General features: G+C 40.5%; 1 protein-coding gene across 2 annotated transcripts in view; it reads right to left on the bottom strand.

The window, feature by feature from the left end:
- Nucleotides 1–16954, bottom strand: part of LOC112253046 (SH3 and PX domain-containing protein 2A) — a 91686-nt gene that overhangs the window by 30326 nt on the left and 44406 nt on the right. For both annotated transcript variants that reach the window (XM_024424914.2, XM_024424915.2), the window contains exon 7: nt 13295–13423. In XM_024424914.2, the coding sequence (XP_024280682.1) occupies nt 13295–13423 (129 nt within the window). The remainder of the gene's footprint in view (nt 1–13294; nt 13424–16954) is intronic.

Raw genomic sequence — 16954 nt, 5'->3', positions numbered from 1 at the left:
TACAACCTAAAGAAAGATACTGGAAACTTTTAAAGAACACACAATATGTATTCTGGGAATGTTCTTGAAACATCAGGTGAATGTTTTTTGCACCCTAAAAGAAACATTAAGAATCATCCGTAAAACTGGATTTCTTTGGGGGGAGGGAACATATCTTCTGTGTTGTCCCCACAATGTTCCCACAACCTAATGAAACATTCTAGGAAACTTTAAAGAACAGATTAAATATGTTCCAGGAACATTCTTGTAACATCAGCCAAAAGCTTTATACAAACATTACATTTTGGTTTGTTGGGAAGTCAAGAATGAAATTGTTAAGAATTTACAGATCAAATTGCCAATTTCATTTTGGCTTGCCAGTATAGGGAACATTTTCATTTGCACTTTTATAAATTGGCAGCTGTTGAAATCAAAGCAAATATGGGAATCAGGTGCAGAAATGTGGTACCTTAATTTGAAAGTGCTTAGCTAGATGTCTGAATATACATTATGGGAAAAAAACACTGTCACTTTAAGAGGTTTGAGTAAATAAAAGCTGTTATTGATGGCTAGGACTGCCTCGACTGTATTTTTCAACCTTGTTCCCATATGGCAGGTGCTTAGGCTGAGTTCAATGATCCTCAAGAGGCAATAAAAGTATTTGGAAACACATGCCCACTACACAAGTGCTGATTTCCTTGCCAACGCAGGTTTATAACACGTAGGTGCAAATGACAGGAACCCAAAAAACATGCTTTTTTCAGAGCCTGTCTCTTGTCTTTCAGTAATAAATACTATTAATATTAAAGTGCTACAACTGTTTCTGTTGCATTTTCGAAAGCACATTCAAGGTGTTTTGGCAAAATGCCATCACATAATAGCTTAATTCTTCCAGTATATCTACAGTCTCTATCAGCATCCTCATCTGTCTGTATATCTATTGTATGTCTGTCATCTCTATTAACATCCTCATCTGTCTGTATATCTACTGTATGTCTGTCATGTCTGTCATCTCTATCAACATCCTCATCTGTCTGTCTGTCTACCGTATGTCTGTCATCTCTATTAACATCCTCATCTGTCTGTCTATCTACTGTATGTCTGTCATCTCTATCAACATCCTCATCTGTCTGTCTATCTACCGTATGTCTGTCATCTCTATTAACATTCTCATCTGTCTGTCTATCTACCGTATGTCTGTCATCTCTATTAACATCATCATCTGTGCCTCCTGCAGCTGTATGAATCTTTATCCTCTGTGACACCGCATCTGTGTCTGTCTGCATCACTAGTTGTGCTGAGGAAGCAATGGATAAAGCAAATACTATTTTCCTTTTATACTGTAGTGTCCATCAACTAGCTTTTAGGGGCAATTGTGAGGATCCATTGCAAACACGACAAATAAACCAAAGAAACTACATTCACTTAAATTAGGAGTAATTTCATAAAGTTTATGTCCAGGTCCATGCAGTGCTTATCTCCTCAGCTCCCCACTGAGTTATGCTTAGATCTGTGCCCTATCCTTTAGATCGGTGGTTCAGTGAGACAATAGTGAGACAACAGGGTCAAACCCACAACTCTCTGGTGGAGGTCTTCTTTTAATTCACTGAACCTTTAGGTCTGTTAAACTTAAAGATGGAATCCGCAGTAGGAGGAAAGAGCGCCACTTGCCACCCCACCACCATTGTTATTGCTTTTGTCGATGAGATGATCAGCGTCGCGCGTGCAATGATGTCCGAGGGGCAAAAACTGTGTTGTTTGTTCGCAGTAACTTCTTTGTTAGTGTAATATCGCAAACGGCCGTGTTTTTTTCACCATTGAGGTTTCCTGATTTAAATGTCACAACTTTACTGCAAACAATACAAATGGTTTGTCATGACAACTTTAGTGGTTGTACTGCAACGGAAACCATGAAAAAAGTCAAATAAATTATGTTGCAAAGTTTATGTTTGCCATAGCACACAGAGTTTATACAGGATGTACTGAACTAAAGGATACGGTTGCCAACTATCTAATTAGGATTTTAACACCTAGACAAAATGCCTATGTAAGCCTGATTTACACAGCTTGAGATGCACAGCTACAAAAACACTAACAAAACACATCTGGAGAAAAAAAAAACTTCCCACTGAGCACCTACTGGTTGAGTACACACTGGTGATGTGGAATCAATGTGGAAAATACATTGAATTTGAAAAAGAACATTGAAATTAGGGTAAAACTTCAACTTAAATTAATTGATTAAAGCTGACAAACAGGTTGATGCATCAATCTAATTTCAACGTAATCATCAGAACTATGTATATGTTGAAAAAGTGCTGAAAATTCCACATAAAAAAAGCTATAATATTAATACCTAGATTCAATACAACAGTTTACTGGGTGGTTGAAATGACGTATAATTTAAGATTTGATTAGACATTTTATTTGACCTTGTTTCAATGTTGATAGTAAAATAGTTTGAATCAACATTGTTTCAACGTCGAGCTATCAACCTAAATAAAGAGGAACAGTGCCTTCGGAAAGTATTCAGACTCCTTGAATTTTACACATTTTGTTACGTTACAGCCTTATTCTAAAATGTATTAAATATTTGTTTCCCCTCATCTACCTACACTCATCTACCTGACTAGTATCCAGTCCCTGCTGCTGAAAAACATCCCCACAGCATGATGCTGCCACCACCATGCTTCACCGTAGGGATGGTGCCAGGTTACCTCCAGAAGTGACACTTGGTATTCATCTTGGTTTAATCAGACCAGAGAATCTTATTTGTCACGGTGTGAGAGTTCTTTAGGTGCCTTTTAGCAAACTCCAAGCGGGATGTCATGTGCCTTTTACTGAGGAGTGGCTTCCATCTGGCCACTCTACCATAAAGGCCTGATTGGTGGAGTGCTGCAGAGATGGTTGTCCTTCAGGAAGGTTCTCCCATCTCCACAGAGGAACTCTAGAGATCTGTTAGTGACCATCGGGGTTCTTGGTCACCTCCCTGACTAAGGCCCTTTTCCCCCAATTGCTCAGTTTGGCCGGGCGGCTAGCTCTAGGAAGAGTCTTGGTGGTTCCAAACTTCTTCCATTTACTAATGATGGAGGCCACTGTGCTCTTGGGAACCTTCAGTGCCCCATTAATGTTTTGGTACCTTTCCCCAGATCTGTGCCTCGACACAATCCTGTCTCAGAGGTCGACAATTCCTTCGACCTCATGGCTTGGTTTTTGCTCTGACAGGCAGTGTCAACTGTGGGACCTTATATAGACAGGTGTGTGCCTTTACAAATGGTGTCCAATCAATTACATTTTTGTATATATATATTACACCTTTATTCAACTAGGCAAGTCCGTTAGGAACAAATTCTTATTTACAATGACGGCCTACTCTGGCCAAACCCAGACAACGCTGGGCCGATTGTGCACTGCCCTATTGGACTCCCAATAACGGTAGGATGTGATGCAGCCTGGATTCAATCCAAGTACTGCAGTGACATCTCTTGCACTGAGATGCAGTGTCTTAGACCACTGTGCCACTCAGGAGCCCACTTTACACCAGGTGGACTCCAACCCAGTTGTAGAAACATCTCAAGGATGATCAATAGAAACAGGATGTACTTGAACTCAGTTTCAAATCCCATAACAAAGAGTCTGAATACTTATGTAAATAAGGTATTTTAGTTTTTTATTTGTATAACATTTTAAAAAATGTCTGAATACTTGTTTTCGCTTTGTCATTACGTGGTATTGTGTAGATTGCTGAGGATTTTTTTCATTTAATCCATTTTAGAATGAGGCTGTAACGTAACAAAATGTGGAAAGAGTTTAGGGCTCTGAATACTTTCCGAAAGGAACTGTATATCGAAATAAAATGTGAAGCCACAGTCCAGCAACTTGAGGGTTAATGTACTTCAGTGAGAATGAGTCTACGATCCAGATGCCTACTGTTACGCCCTGACCTTAGAGAGCTGTTTTAATTCTCTATTTGTTTAGGTCAGGGTGTGATTTGGGTGGGCATTCAATGTTTTCTATCTCTTTGTTTTTGGCCGAGTGTGGTTCCCAATCAGAGGCAGCTGTCTATCGTTGTCTCTGATTGTGAATCCTACTTAGGCAGCCTTTTTCCCACCTAATGTTGTAGGTAATTATTTATTTTCTGTGTGTATTTGTGTGCGCCACGTTCGGGTCACGGTCAGTTTCTGTTTACCTGTTTTTTGTGAAGGTTTCATTTTATTAAAAACATGTGGAGAGGTCTTGAAAAAGAAGGGTCAACACTGCAAATACTGGCTCTTTGCATCAACTTCATGTAATTGTCAATAAAGTGCCTTGACACTTATGAAATGCTTGTAATTATACTTCAGTATTCCATAGTAAAATCTGACAAAATTCCTAAAGACACTGAAGCAGCAAACTTTGTGGAAATTAATATTTGTGTCATTCTCAAAACTTTTGGCCACGACTGTAACTGAGTCAGGTTTGTAGGCCTCCTTGCTCGCACATGCTTTTTCAGTTCTGCCCACAAATTTTCTATAGGATGAGGTCAGGGATGTGATGGCCACTCCAATACCTTGATTTTGTTGTCCTTAAGCCATTTTGCCACAACTTTGGAAGTATGCTTGGGGTCATTGTCCATTTGGAAGACACATTTGCGACCAAGCTTTAACTTCCTGACTGATGTCTTGAGATGTTGCTTCAGTAAATCCACATAATTTCTCCTCATGATGCAATCTATTTTGTGAAGTGCACCAGTCCCTCCTGCAGCAAATCACCCCCACAACATGATGCTGCCACCCCCGTGCTTCACGGTTGGGATTGTGTTCTTCAGCTTGCAAGCCTCCCCCTTTTTCCTCCAAACATAATGATGGTCATTATAGCCAAACATTTATATTTTTTGTTTCATCAGACCAGAGGACATTTCTCCAAAAAGTACGATCTTTGTCCCCATGTGCAGTTGCAAACCGTAGTCTAGCTTTTTTATGGCAGTTTAGGAGCAGTGGATTCTTCCTTGCTGAGCGGCCTTTCAGGTTATGTCGATATAGGACTTGTTTTACTGTGGTTATAGATACTTTTCTACCTGTTTCCTCCAGTCTTAACAAGGTCCTTTGCTGTTGTTCTGGAAATTGTTATGCACTTTTCGCACCAAAGTATGTTCATCTCTAGGAGACAGAACACTTCTCTTTCCTGAGCGGTATAACGACTGCGTGGTCCCATGGTGTTTATATCTGCGTACTATTGTTTGTACAGATGAACGTGGTAACTTCAGGCATTTGGAAATTGCTCCCAATGATGAACCAGACTTGTGGAGGTCTACAATTGTTTTTTCTTACGTCTTGGCTGATTTCTTTTGATTTTCCCATGATGTCAAGCAAAGAGGCACTGAGTTTGAAGGTAGGTCTTGAAATACATCCACAGGTACACCTCCAATTGACTCAAATTATGTCAATTAGCCTATCAGAAGCTTCTAAAGCCATGGTATCATTTTCTGGAATTTTCCAAGCTGTTTAAAGGCACAGTCAACTTAGTGTATGTAAACTTCTGACCCACTGGAATTGTGATACAGTGAATTATAAGTGAAATAATGTCTGTAAACAATTGTTGGAAAAATGACTTGCGTCATGCACAAAGGAGATGTCCTAACTGACTTGCCAAAACTATAGTTTGTTAACAAGAAGAAAAAAATTGTGGAGTAGTTGAAAAACAAGTTTTAATGACTCCAACCTAAGTGTATGTAAAATTCCGACTTCAACTGTATGTTGGATTCACGTCTCCATCTCAACCAAAAATCTAAGTACATTTAAAGTTTGATTTAGTTCTATTTTTAAAAATATTTTTTTATACTTTGGAACGTGAATCCAACAAATCAATCATTAATTTGTAGACAAACCAGATATTGAATTGTGAACACAACCAAATATCAATATTTGCTTGGATAGTATATATTCTGTACATTATGAAAAAACATGTATAAGGGCTAATGGTAACTACTTCTAAACTTCCAAAGATCCAATAAACCTACATAAACCCAACCTCACTCCTTGAGAAAATTGAGACATGGCTTGTGTATGTGTGCCATTCAGAGGGTGTGCAAGACAAAATATTTAAGTGCCTTTGAACGGTGTATGGTAGAAGGCACACCGGTTTGTGTCAAGAACTGCAACAGTGCTAGGTTTGGTCCACTGTATTTAAGTTTTACTCTAATTTCAATGTTTACAACGTTGGTTCAAATGTTATGAAAACAGTACTGGTTGATGACTTTTTCAAATCAAATGCATTTTCCACATTGATTCCACATCACATTACATTGCCAAATGATGTTGAAACAACTGATTCAACCAGTGTGTTCCCAATGGATTCTTTGTTTTGTTTACAAAGAAAATGAATCATTAAAAACGATGCTGATTATGTAAGCCATATGTATCGTAATGTGGCTCTAGGGGGTGAGAAGAAAAACGGTACTGCTACAGTATGGATTTCTTTGAAAGGAGAAAGTGGAGGAAGTAAACAGATGTTTGGTTCAGACTTCAAAGTGATAAAGCTTTATTTGAATCTACTTGTATCCACTACTCTGCTCCTCTCTCTTTCTCCGAGGGAGGACAAAAGCGAGGAACCTATCTGTCGAGGAGGGCCAGCCCTATTGGTCTCCCCTACAGTACCTGTTGTCCGGAAACACTATTAGGTTAAACACTCCAGTCTCCTTTTTACTGTAATCAACATATTTAGTGCTCAAGACAAAGATGGGACACGACCAGCAACTCCAGATTTTCCTACAGTGAATATATACCATTATGCACTCATCTAAACTATAATGATATGCAGTGTAATTAACATAGTATTGAGATGCCTTCTGTTTTGACTTTTTCCACATTTTGTTACATATTAGAATAAGGCTCTAACGTATTAAATATATGTTTTATCCCCCGCATCAATCTACACACAATGACTAGGCTGCCCGAAAAAAAGCCAAGATAATGAAATTCATTGCCCTTGACAATCAACCGTTCTGAAGTGGGTGATGATGGCTTTCGCCGACTGGTCAAGCACGGTACACACTACCAAGTGCTCTATTTTTCAGACGTCGCCCAACTGGAGTTACACAGTAACAGCGTCACTGCTATTAGCTTCACAACATACATACTATGGAACGCTGTTGAGGTATTTGCGTGTCAAAAAAGATACAGTAGCACTGTCAAAGCTTTACAAAAAAAGTCTGCAAACATCGGCCATGAACGATGTGTTTTCAATACCGCGTTAGTAATAAAAGCATAATTTGTTTGACTGCAACTTCTGGGGTAGCTAGCTTTAGATTGGTACCTAGCTAGCACCAATTCAACCGGCCTGAAAACAATGACCAGTAGAAACTGCAGTCATTTTCATTATTCTTAGCAATGATTTAGGAATCCTTGTGAGAAACTATTAGCTAGGTTGCCACTTGTTCGCCTATTGAAATTGAACTTCAGTTCATTAAAATAAATAGTTAGTCAGCTACTTAACCCTGTTGTAAAGCGAACATTATAAGCTGCTAGTTAGCTTCATCTGGCTAGTGAGGCTCGACTGGACCGGGATATGTGTTGTGAAGCTAGCCACAATAAGGATTCATCACAATAGTGGTTTTGGGGGTTTGCCTTCAAAATAAAAGTATGTCATTGACAGTGATGCAAATTAATAAAAATAGTAGAATTATGCCATACCATATATTTTGAAGGCAAACCGAAATGTCCACTGTTGTGGCTAATCCTTATTGTGGCTAGCTTCACATAGATGGGTCCGACCACCATTACTCAAATAAGAACTCTTATAAATTAGGGTTATTTTAGATTATGACGCCTAGCTATAGGTTAGCTAGCTAACTATAGTTACTTAAACATATGTCGTTTTGCTTTGTTTTTGGGGAAGAACACTGTTTGCAGTGTGATAGTTATTACACATTGATTACACTATGTAAAAAAATGTATGAACGTGTTAAATTATTATGTGACGTGCAGTCATTTCAGGTCCTGATTGGTCATCAAGCTTAATTGACACGTCAAAGTGTTAAATAGTATATTTTTTGACACGCAAAGACCCAAACGCTGTTCCATAGCAAAGACCAAAATGGCGTTCCATAGAAAATGGTTGAGAATGAAATGACCTAACAAATGAACAACGAAACAGCACAGCAGGTAAGTGAAAGAAATAGGTTTTGATTATGTTTTACTGGTAAATGGGGACATATGTAAATGCCAACAAAATAACTTTTTGGTCAGTGTGGTGTGAGTGTGTAACCTATATTTACATAGGCAAGTCAATTAAGAACAAAATTCTTGGGTTTGGCCTACTCCGGCCAAACCCGGACAACGCTGGGCCAATTGTGCGCCGCCCTATGGGACTCCCAATCAGGGCCGGATGTGATACAGCCTGGATTCGAACCAGGGCCTCTTGCACTTAGATGCAGTGCCTTAGACTGCTGCGTCCATGTGTGTGTTAACTATTTAAGTGTACTAGAATGCTTAAAAAGGCAGCTAAAATGATAAATATCGGTTATCGGTATCTGTTTTTTTGGGGCGCAAAGGAAAATATCAGATATCGGTATCGGCCAAAAATGTCATATTGGTGCATCACTAACAATAACCCATAATGACAAAGCGAAAACAGGTTTTTAGAAATGTTTGCAAATGTATTAAGAATATAAATACCTTATTTACATAACTATTAGACTTGAAATTTGTTTATACTGTTTCCATTAATCATCCTTGAGATGTTTCTACAACTTCATTGGAGTCCTCCTGTGGTAAATTCAAAGCACTGCAGGAGAATTCAGTTTGAACTAATTCAGTTCAAGCTTCTGTAGTTATTAACACTGTATCAAAGAGGGGAAATATATCAAGTGCAATACATTCACTTTCAGTTTTTTTATAAAACACTGGGTCCAATTACCAGCGATGGTTCTGTTAAGAGTGCTAGGCGAAAAACGGCATGAGAACTAATGTTGACCTAAGGAACAACCCACGCAGCACCTTAGAATATGAAAGGATCCCCTCATGGTGTGCTGTATGTAGCTTTAGAAAAGCCTTCTACAGTCCCAGGCTCTAGACAGCACAGATGGCATGTGAGATGTGCCTGATATCCCAACCCTCTAAAATGCTATTTAACTTTAATGGTTGTTCCTAAGTGTGAGGCGCCTCACGAATCCATTGGTTCATGTCCATCGTCTGGCCGTAGCCAAATGGTGTTCAACAGCTTCCTATTCACATCTCCTGTCCCTCATGAACACTGATCTACAGTATCAGAGAGGATTTAAGAGCAGAGAGTAATACAGTACGTAGGAAAGACATCTAGTTCCTCCTCAACGTATCCATGGTCCATCAATAACGAAGAGAGATGGGGAAGAGAATTGGGACACAGCTTTAACTTTTGAGAGCCCTTAAGCAGACTAAAATACCCTACAACGTGTTCCCAGAATTCACCACTGACTGACGCAGTTATTGGTTCATTGACAGAAACACACGCAGGGTGGTACAGAGAGGCTATGAGAGCCTGAGGGGCTGACAAACCCGAGTTGCTGCCCTCTCCGACACAGACATTCCTGGAGTTAATTTGGCAAATTACAATTCAAAAAGCTGATCTAGACTTGGAGCAAGGCCAATGTAAACGCACAGTGGTCAGAAAAGATTTAGAGGGATATTATCTGGGTTGGACTGGGCAAGGCTAGCTTAACACTGCCCTTGAGGTATATAGTAGACTAGACAACAGGCAGCATACCTCAAGAGGGAAATTCTTTACCTTTCCTACACATTTCGATAACAAGAAAAGTTCAACAGTAGACTGAAGTGCACTTGAACCTCAGAGAAATGCACTGGGTCTGTTGTGCCAGGTCGTAATTGCCATAAAGACGACATTGTTCTTAATTGACCCACCTGGTTAAGTGAAGGTTAAAAAGTGGGGTGCTAGTTTAGCCTATCCTTGGTTAACATCTCTCTAACACAGTGTATATGTTGAGGAGCATCCTGGAGGATCCATTATAATGAACCAACCTCTGAACCACTAACTTTGGCAGGAAATGGCTTTTTCCATATTCCCCCTGACTCTCTCCCCACCCCACACACCTCTACTCTTCAAAGCTAGGGTCTCTCTCTGACAAGCTCTGACTTAATTCAGTTGTGAAAATAGACCATTAGAGTATCCTAAAAAGTGGCAGTTGATTTTTATGCAACACTGAGAAAATTACATAATCAAAAACATAGATCTTGTACCATTTCTCTGTCTTTGATGAGTCCTAGCAGTGCAGCATTCCTTGTCTTAAAGATTATTTTACAAGAATTCTATGATATACATTAAAAAAATTGAAAAAAAAATTGAAAAATAAAATCAGAGCTGAGTGCGTCCACAACACACATTGCCATTCTGAGCTATGTTGATTAACCAGAGGAATATTGTACAAACCAGGATCAATGATTTAGCCAGCTAGATATGTTGTTTTGGTTGTTGAGTCAATTTCAAGCATATCTTTCTAAAAAATGTAAAGTTATTTCAGAATATTTCAGAATAAGTTAGCTAGTTAAGTCATTGATCTTGCTTTGTAGTATACCCCTCTGGTACCTGATCCAATAACAAGGAACACCCTCTCATGAAAACATGAATCATTATTAACTATGACAGCGACTGGAGGCCAAAAGCAGTACAGTATCAACAAACCATTGCAATGGAAAATACTGAATTGTCCTGGTAAAGGGACATGGAACACTGATAAACCGGAGCTTGCATATATGAACTGACCTAGATTCAAAGCCCCTGTCAGAAATATATTATATAATCCAATGTAAGAAAACATGCCTTCCCTTTAGTGTAGTGGGCAATCCTTTGCATTACAATGGCATTAACCTTGGATACGGTAACAGTGAAATTCACATTTAAATTTACCTTGTACAATGAAGGTACATAGAAAGCACTTTGGTAAGTAACTCTATGTTCAAATTTGAGAACCAACATGGTAATAAGTAAAGCACAATATAATTGCACTCTTACGCCATGCATACACTACACAGACCATAAGGACAAATTACATTCCCAGCCATCTTATTCATGATAGCGCTCTGTAGAAGAGGAATGGTTAAATGTCAACACACCATATTCACACCCTTTAATAAATGTACAAGCCTCTAAAGACCTGCAGAACCTTTTTGGCATCATTCCACAGAGAAGTATGGAGACCTTTTAGCAGCTTTGCGTTCATAAAGAGCCTATAACTAACTTGTTCACCACTGAAAGTCTGAGAGAGAAAGCAACCTGTCAGATGCCATAAAAGACATTAACTTATTCTGTGAGAAATGGATAATAAACTAAATGGACTCTTTTACGCACACCTGGAACTGTTAGCATTGGCACAGGGCTGAGGAATGATGTCACCCACATTGCAGCTTAGCCTATGCTGTCCAGGAGGTGTCAAGGCTTTAGCTAATGCAAACCATTCTGTTGAACACAACAGGCTTCAGCAAATGCTAACGGTTTTGATGAACACTACAGGCTTTAGCTAATGCTAAACATTCTGTATAACAAAATAGGCTTCAGCTAATGCTAACCATTTTGTTGAACACAGTACGCTGAGTGGATTGGCTTTAGCTACCTCTATAATACTTGGGAGTCCCTAGCCTACAGTGCTTTGAGTCCTTTATGTCAAATACTGTCTATACACTATTGGTTGTGTTCCTATGAATCAAACAGTGATTCAGTTAGACCTGCAGGTGGATGAACTCCCTAACCAGTGACACATTTACCCTGTAGTCATCAAAATGTACTGCAGCCAGTCTCCAGCACCATCCATCAAGGTCCATGCTAATTATGGAGGAAAGGACTCAGGTCAAGGCCTTGGGCAAAAGGACTTCAAGGTGTTTGGAAATCTGCCTCAAACTGACTCCATAGTGGGCTCAAATCCAACTGGACCAAGGCAGGAAAATAAATGGAGGAACTCAAAGGGTGGGTACAGACACTTCAAAGCAGCCAATTGACTCTATTCCTTTAGGCCTCTATGGCATGGGGTTTCACTCACACCCAATGTGAAACCAATTGCTTTCTGATCCCCGTTTCTCCTCCCCTCTGAAGAACACATGAGTCCCATTAGTGCTTTACTGTCTGGGCACACCATTAAAGCCAGGATGTCAACCTCTGTTACTGAGCCTGTCTCTCTCTCTAGAGGCTCATGAGATGGACATGACAAAACCTCTCATTTCATTCTGCTGAAGGGACAGTAAAACTACAGGTTTCCTTATGCTGCATCAGCTAAAACTGTGGTTCAGTTAATTGGTGAGATGTGCTTTGATGTTATAGTGCAAGGGTTTGTGAGAAGCCTTAACTGCGTCAAAGTGTAGCGGCAAAAGTAAACACTGACATCATTTCAAGTAAGACCATCATCAAGTGAGGCCATCCTCAAGAAATGCAAGGCCATCCTCAAGAAATGCAAGGCCATCCTCAAGTAAGGCAAAGCCATCCTCAAGTAAGGCAAAGCCATCCTCAAGTAAGGCAAGGCCATCCTCAAGTAAGGCAAGGCCATCCTCAAGTAAGGCAAGGCCATCCTCAAGTAAGGCAAGGCCATCCTCAAGTAAGGCAAGGCCATCCTCAAGTAAGGCAAGGCCATCATCAAGTAAGGCAAGGCCATCATCAAGTAAGGCAAGGCCATCATCAAGTAAGGCAAGGCCATCATCAAGTAAGGCCACTTTATAAAGAGTACATCATGTCTTTGTTTCTACTGGAGGGCATAATATGCATAATAGTCAAGAGGCAGCTCTGCGAACTTCCACCACACCTCATTGTGAAATACACTTACAGAAAAAAGACAAATTGAATGAATCTCATAACAAGGGCTAGATGAACATCGTTTTCAGTTCTTTTTGAAGATCTTAAGGGCTGTGCGTGCAGGGTTTAGCACTCCTAGCACTCAATTTTTAGAGGTTAAGCAGCTGACTCAGGACCCTGTGCAGCTGGCATATGTCTTTCCATTAAAGTGAGCTGGATAATTAATAAAGAAGTCTGAGAAACGTTCCCCCTACAAAAGGCAACATTCTGGCCCCCAGCCTAAACCAACAAAGGGAAAAAAACAGGCCTCTCTGCAGGCCAAAGCAAGCCTCCAGATGGGGCTAAGGCACAGTTGGAAGGCTGTGGACAAAGAGGGAGGGGAGAGAGAGGGAAAGATAGGGAGAGGAGGTAACATGAGGGAAACTATCGGGATGAGGGATAGACAGGAAACCCAGACTGAGAGGTGAAAATGGAAGTGCTCATGTTGATGCTGGCCGGAAAGTGTGCATGCATGTGCATCTCTGTGCGTGCATGTGTATGCATATGCATGTGTAAGTTGGTAACTCACCGCTCTCGCTCTTATCGATAACGTCCACCAGTTCGCCGGCCTGCAGGCTGATTTCCGCTGGCTCCTGCTTCTCATAGTTGGCCACCACCATGTACTGCTCCAGTAGCATAGGATCCGCACCATCCAAGCCTGGGGTTGATGGGAAAAAACAAGCTGTCAGCCAACTCCCGGGCATGGGTCCGCGAGAGCGACTGCCGGGCACCCGCTGTGCCATAGGCCAATTTGTCAGTAGACCTTAGCCAATGGGAACACACGCTGGGCTCAGTGCATCTTCCCAAGAGTCTGGCCATATAGCTGGATCCCCCACCAGCCCAAAACCAGGGGCAGTGGAGAGTCTAAAAAGAAAACTAAAAGTCCCCCCAAAAACATCAAGCAGTTAGCTGAAGAGAATCCATTCTATGATGATGTTGGGGGACCTCATCCATTGTCCAAACTTGAGATAACAAAAATAGGAATAGATGGGTTTAGGTAGAGAAAGAGAGAGGAGAAAGAGAGGAGAGCAATAGCGAGACAGAGCAGGAGCAGCAGCAGTTTATAGATGGGACAGTGTAGTGGGATAGAGGAACGGTTTCCCCTGGAAAATAAACACTGCTAAAAAGCCTCCTTCTCCTCCTCGTTGGGGCTGGAGGAAGAGTAGGGGGGTTGTGTACGCCAATCATAAGAGTCGACACCAGAGGCCTTAAATAGAACCAGATGAGTGGGCTGGAGTTGAGCTCAGGAGGCCAGGCCTCAGCTGCTATGAAACACTAGAACACAGGACTTTCATTCAGCATGGCCAATGGAAAGCTTCTTTCCTGCCCTCTCTGGGTTAACCATCTAAGCACCAGAAATGACTTCATTTTGACAATGTTGTTCAACAAGACCATAAATTTATCACTTCAAACATCCAAGAATGTGTCACTATTATAGATGAGGTTGCTCTTACACTGTGATGGCAGTTTTGCAGGGGTGTATTTCATATATATGGCTTTTACACAAACTGTGCAGTCCCTGTTGCATTGCATGGCATTGGTGTTTATTTTATAAATCTCATACCATAAAGCAAGTTTGAACCAGAGGCTTGTACCAGAGGATTGTACCATAGACTAAAGCACACTTAATATGCCCAGACAGGTATTGTAAAAAAATATAATAACCTAAACTTCAAAAGGAAAGATCATTGGAGATAATTCTCATTTTCAAAAATGAAGCACCTGTTGCATGACTTCAAAACAGGAAATAAAATCTTCCTAACAAATTGACCCACATACCACTGTACACTGAATCTTAAAAACACTCCAAAACATCTCCGGCTGCAGAGAACCCCGTTTAGGAGCAGAACTAACATGTCCGCTGTACCCTAGAATCAGAGACTGCTGAGATGGAGTTCACACATTACTGACGGCTCAGACTGGTCACAGAGTTCCATAAAATAAATAAAGTGTCATAAAAAGAGGAGAGAAGTGATTCACAGATCACATAGAGTAACAAGACAGTATACAGCACATACTACGTTATCTGGATGAAAAACCAGGATATCCTTTGGCCTAAACTCCAAGCTGCTTCAAGGCTTGCCTGAGTAAACAGACGTGTAGTTTAACTGCTAACAGACAATTCAAGTATATGGATACTACAACAGAGGATACAAAGAAAATGCAATAACATTGTCAATATACTGTTTCTCTCTTAGATGAAATCAATTACAGTATTTAGTGAAAAATAAATGAAATAGCGGAGTTCCTGTCCCACATAAGAGGAATGTATACCAAACAAAATGTTAAACTAGATGAAGCCAAATGCGTCTAAATTAATAGATTATTCAACCTGTGGTAAACTCAGTGTCTGGAACATTGTAAAGAGAGCTCTATCTCAGACAATGGAAAATAGTGTAGCATGATTCCAGTCCAATAAAGAAGATTAGATAAGAAGTGATTGATACTGCTTGGATTAAGCTGCCAGTATAAAAGAGAGGACCTGATGCCATCTGCCAGACTAAAGATGAACATTTCCGTAAATTAGGATTATATTCACATTCTAGCAGAAACATCAAAACACTAATAAATCAACCGGATGAGCTCAGCTTCAATAGCATCCAAAATACTAACCCTGCCAATGAGTGAAGTTGAACCAGTGTGGTTCCTTTTGTGGTTTCCATTGCTTTTTCATTATTCACACAGTTATTTTCTCACCGCGAGGTTGGGCGCAGAACCATTGGAAAGTTAATATTAGTTAAAATTTGAGTGCAGATCACTCAAGGCATTTTAATAACCTGTCGGGAATTTTAAGAAGGATGGTGGAAGACAGAGGCAGGTTACTCCCATCTCTTAAAATGTTTGGACACCATATTGTAAAAAAGAAAATAGAAACAAGTTCATGATGTCATTTCCTGGTGAATATATACAGTGGCTTGCGAAAGTATTCACCACCCTTGGCATTTTTCCTATTTTGTTGCCTTACAACCTGTAATTAAAATAGATTTTTGGGGGGTTTGTATCATTTGATTTACACAACATGCCTACCACTTATTTTTTCTTGTGAAACAAACAAGAAACAAGACCAAAAAGTAGAAAACTTGAGCATGCATAAATAACTATTCACCCCCCCCCAAGGTCAATATTTTGTAGAGCCACCTTTTGCAGCAATTACAGCTGCAAATCTCTTGGGGTATGTCTCTATAAGCTTGGCACATATAGCCACTGGGATTTTTGCCCATTCTTCAAGGGAAAACTGCTCCAGCTCCTTCAAGTTGGATGTGTTCCGCTGGTGTACATCAATTGGATTGAGGTCTGGGCTTTGACTAGTCCATTCCAAGACATTTCAACATTTCCCCTTAAACCGCTTGAGTGTTGCTTTAGCAGTATGCTTAGGGTCATTGTTCTGCTGGAAGGTGAACCTCTGTCCCAGTCTCAAATCTCTGGGAGACAAACAGGTTTCCTTCAAGAATTTCCCTGTATTTAGCACCATCCATCATTCCTTCCATTCTGCCACCCCCATGCTTCACTGTGGGGATGGTTATCTCGGGGTAATGAGAGGTGTTTGGTTTACGCCAGACATAGCGTTTTTCTTGATGGCCAAAAATATCAATTTTAGTCTCATCTGATCAGAGTACCTTCTTCCATATGTTTGAGGAGTGTCCCACTTGCCTGTTGGCGAACACCAAACATGTTTGATTTTTTTTCTGACCACTCTTCCATAAAGCCCAGCTCTGTGGAGTGTACCCTTAAAGTGGTCCCTATGGACAGATACTCCTCCAATCTCCGCTGTGGAGCTTTGCAACTCCTTCAGGGTTATCTTTGGTCTCTTTGTTGCCTCTCTGATTAATGTCCTCCTTGCCTGGTCTGTGAGTTTTAGTGGGTGGCCCTCTTTTGGCAGGTTTGTTGTGGTGCCCTATTCTTTACATTTTTTAATAATGGGTTTAAATGGCGCTCCTTGGGATGTTCAGATTCGGATACTTTTTATAACCCATCCCTGATCTGTACTTCTCCACAACTTCATTCCTGACCTGTTTGGAGAGCTCCTTGGTCTTCATGGTGCCGCTTGCTTGGTGTTGCCCCTTGCTTAGTGGTATTGCAGACTCTGGGGCCTTTCAGAACATATATATACTGAGATCATGCGACACTTAGATTGCACACAGGTTGACTTTATTTAACTAATTATGTGACTTCTGAAGGTAATTGGTTG

This window comes from Oncorhynchus tshawytscha, linkage group LG06 (assembly GCF_018296145.1).
Source record: "Oncorhynchus tshawytscha isolate Ot180627B linkage group LG06, Otsh_v2.0, whole genome shotgun sequence".
Lineage (NCBI taxonomy): Eukaryota > Metazoa > Chordata > Actinopteri > Salmoniformes > Salmonidae > Oncorhynchus > Oncorhynchus tshawytscha.
This window is presented reverse-complemented; position numbering and strand designations above follow the sequence as displayed.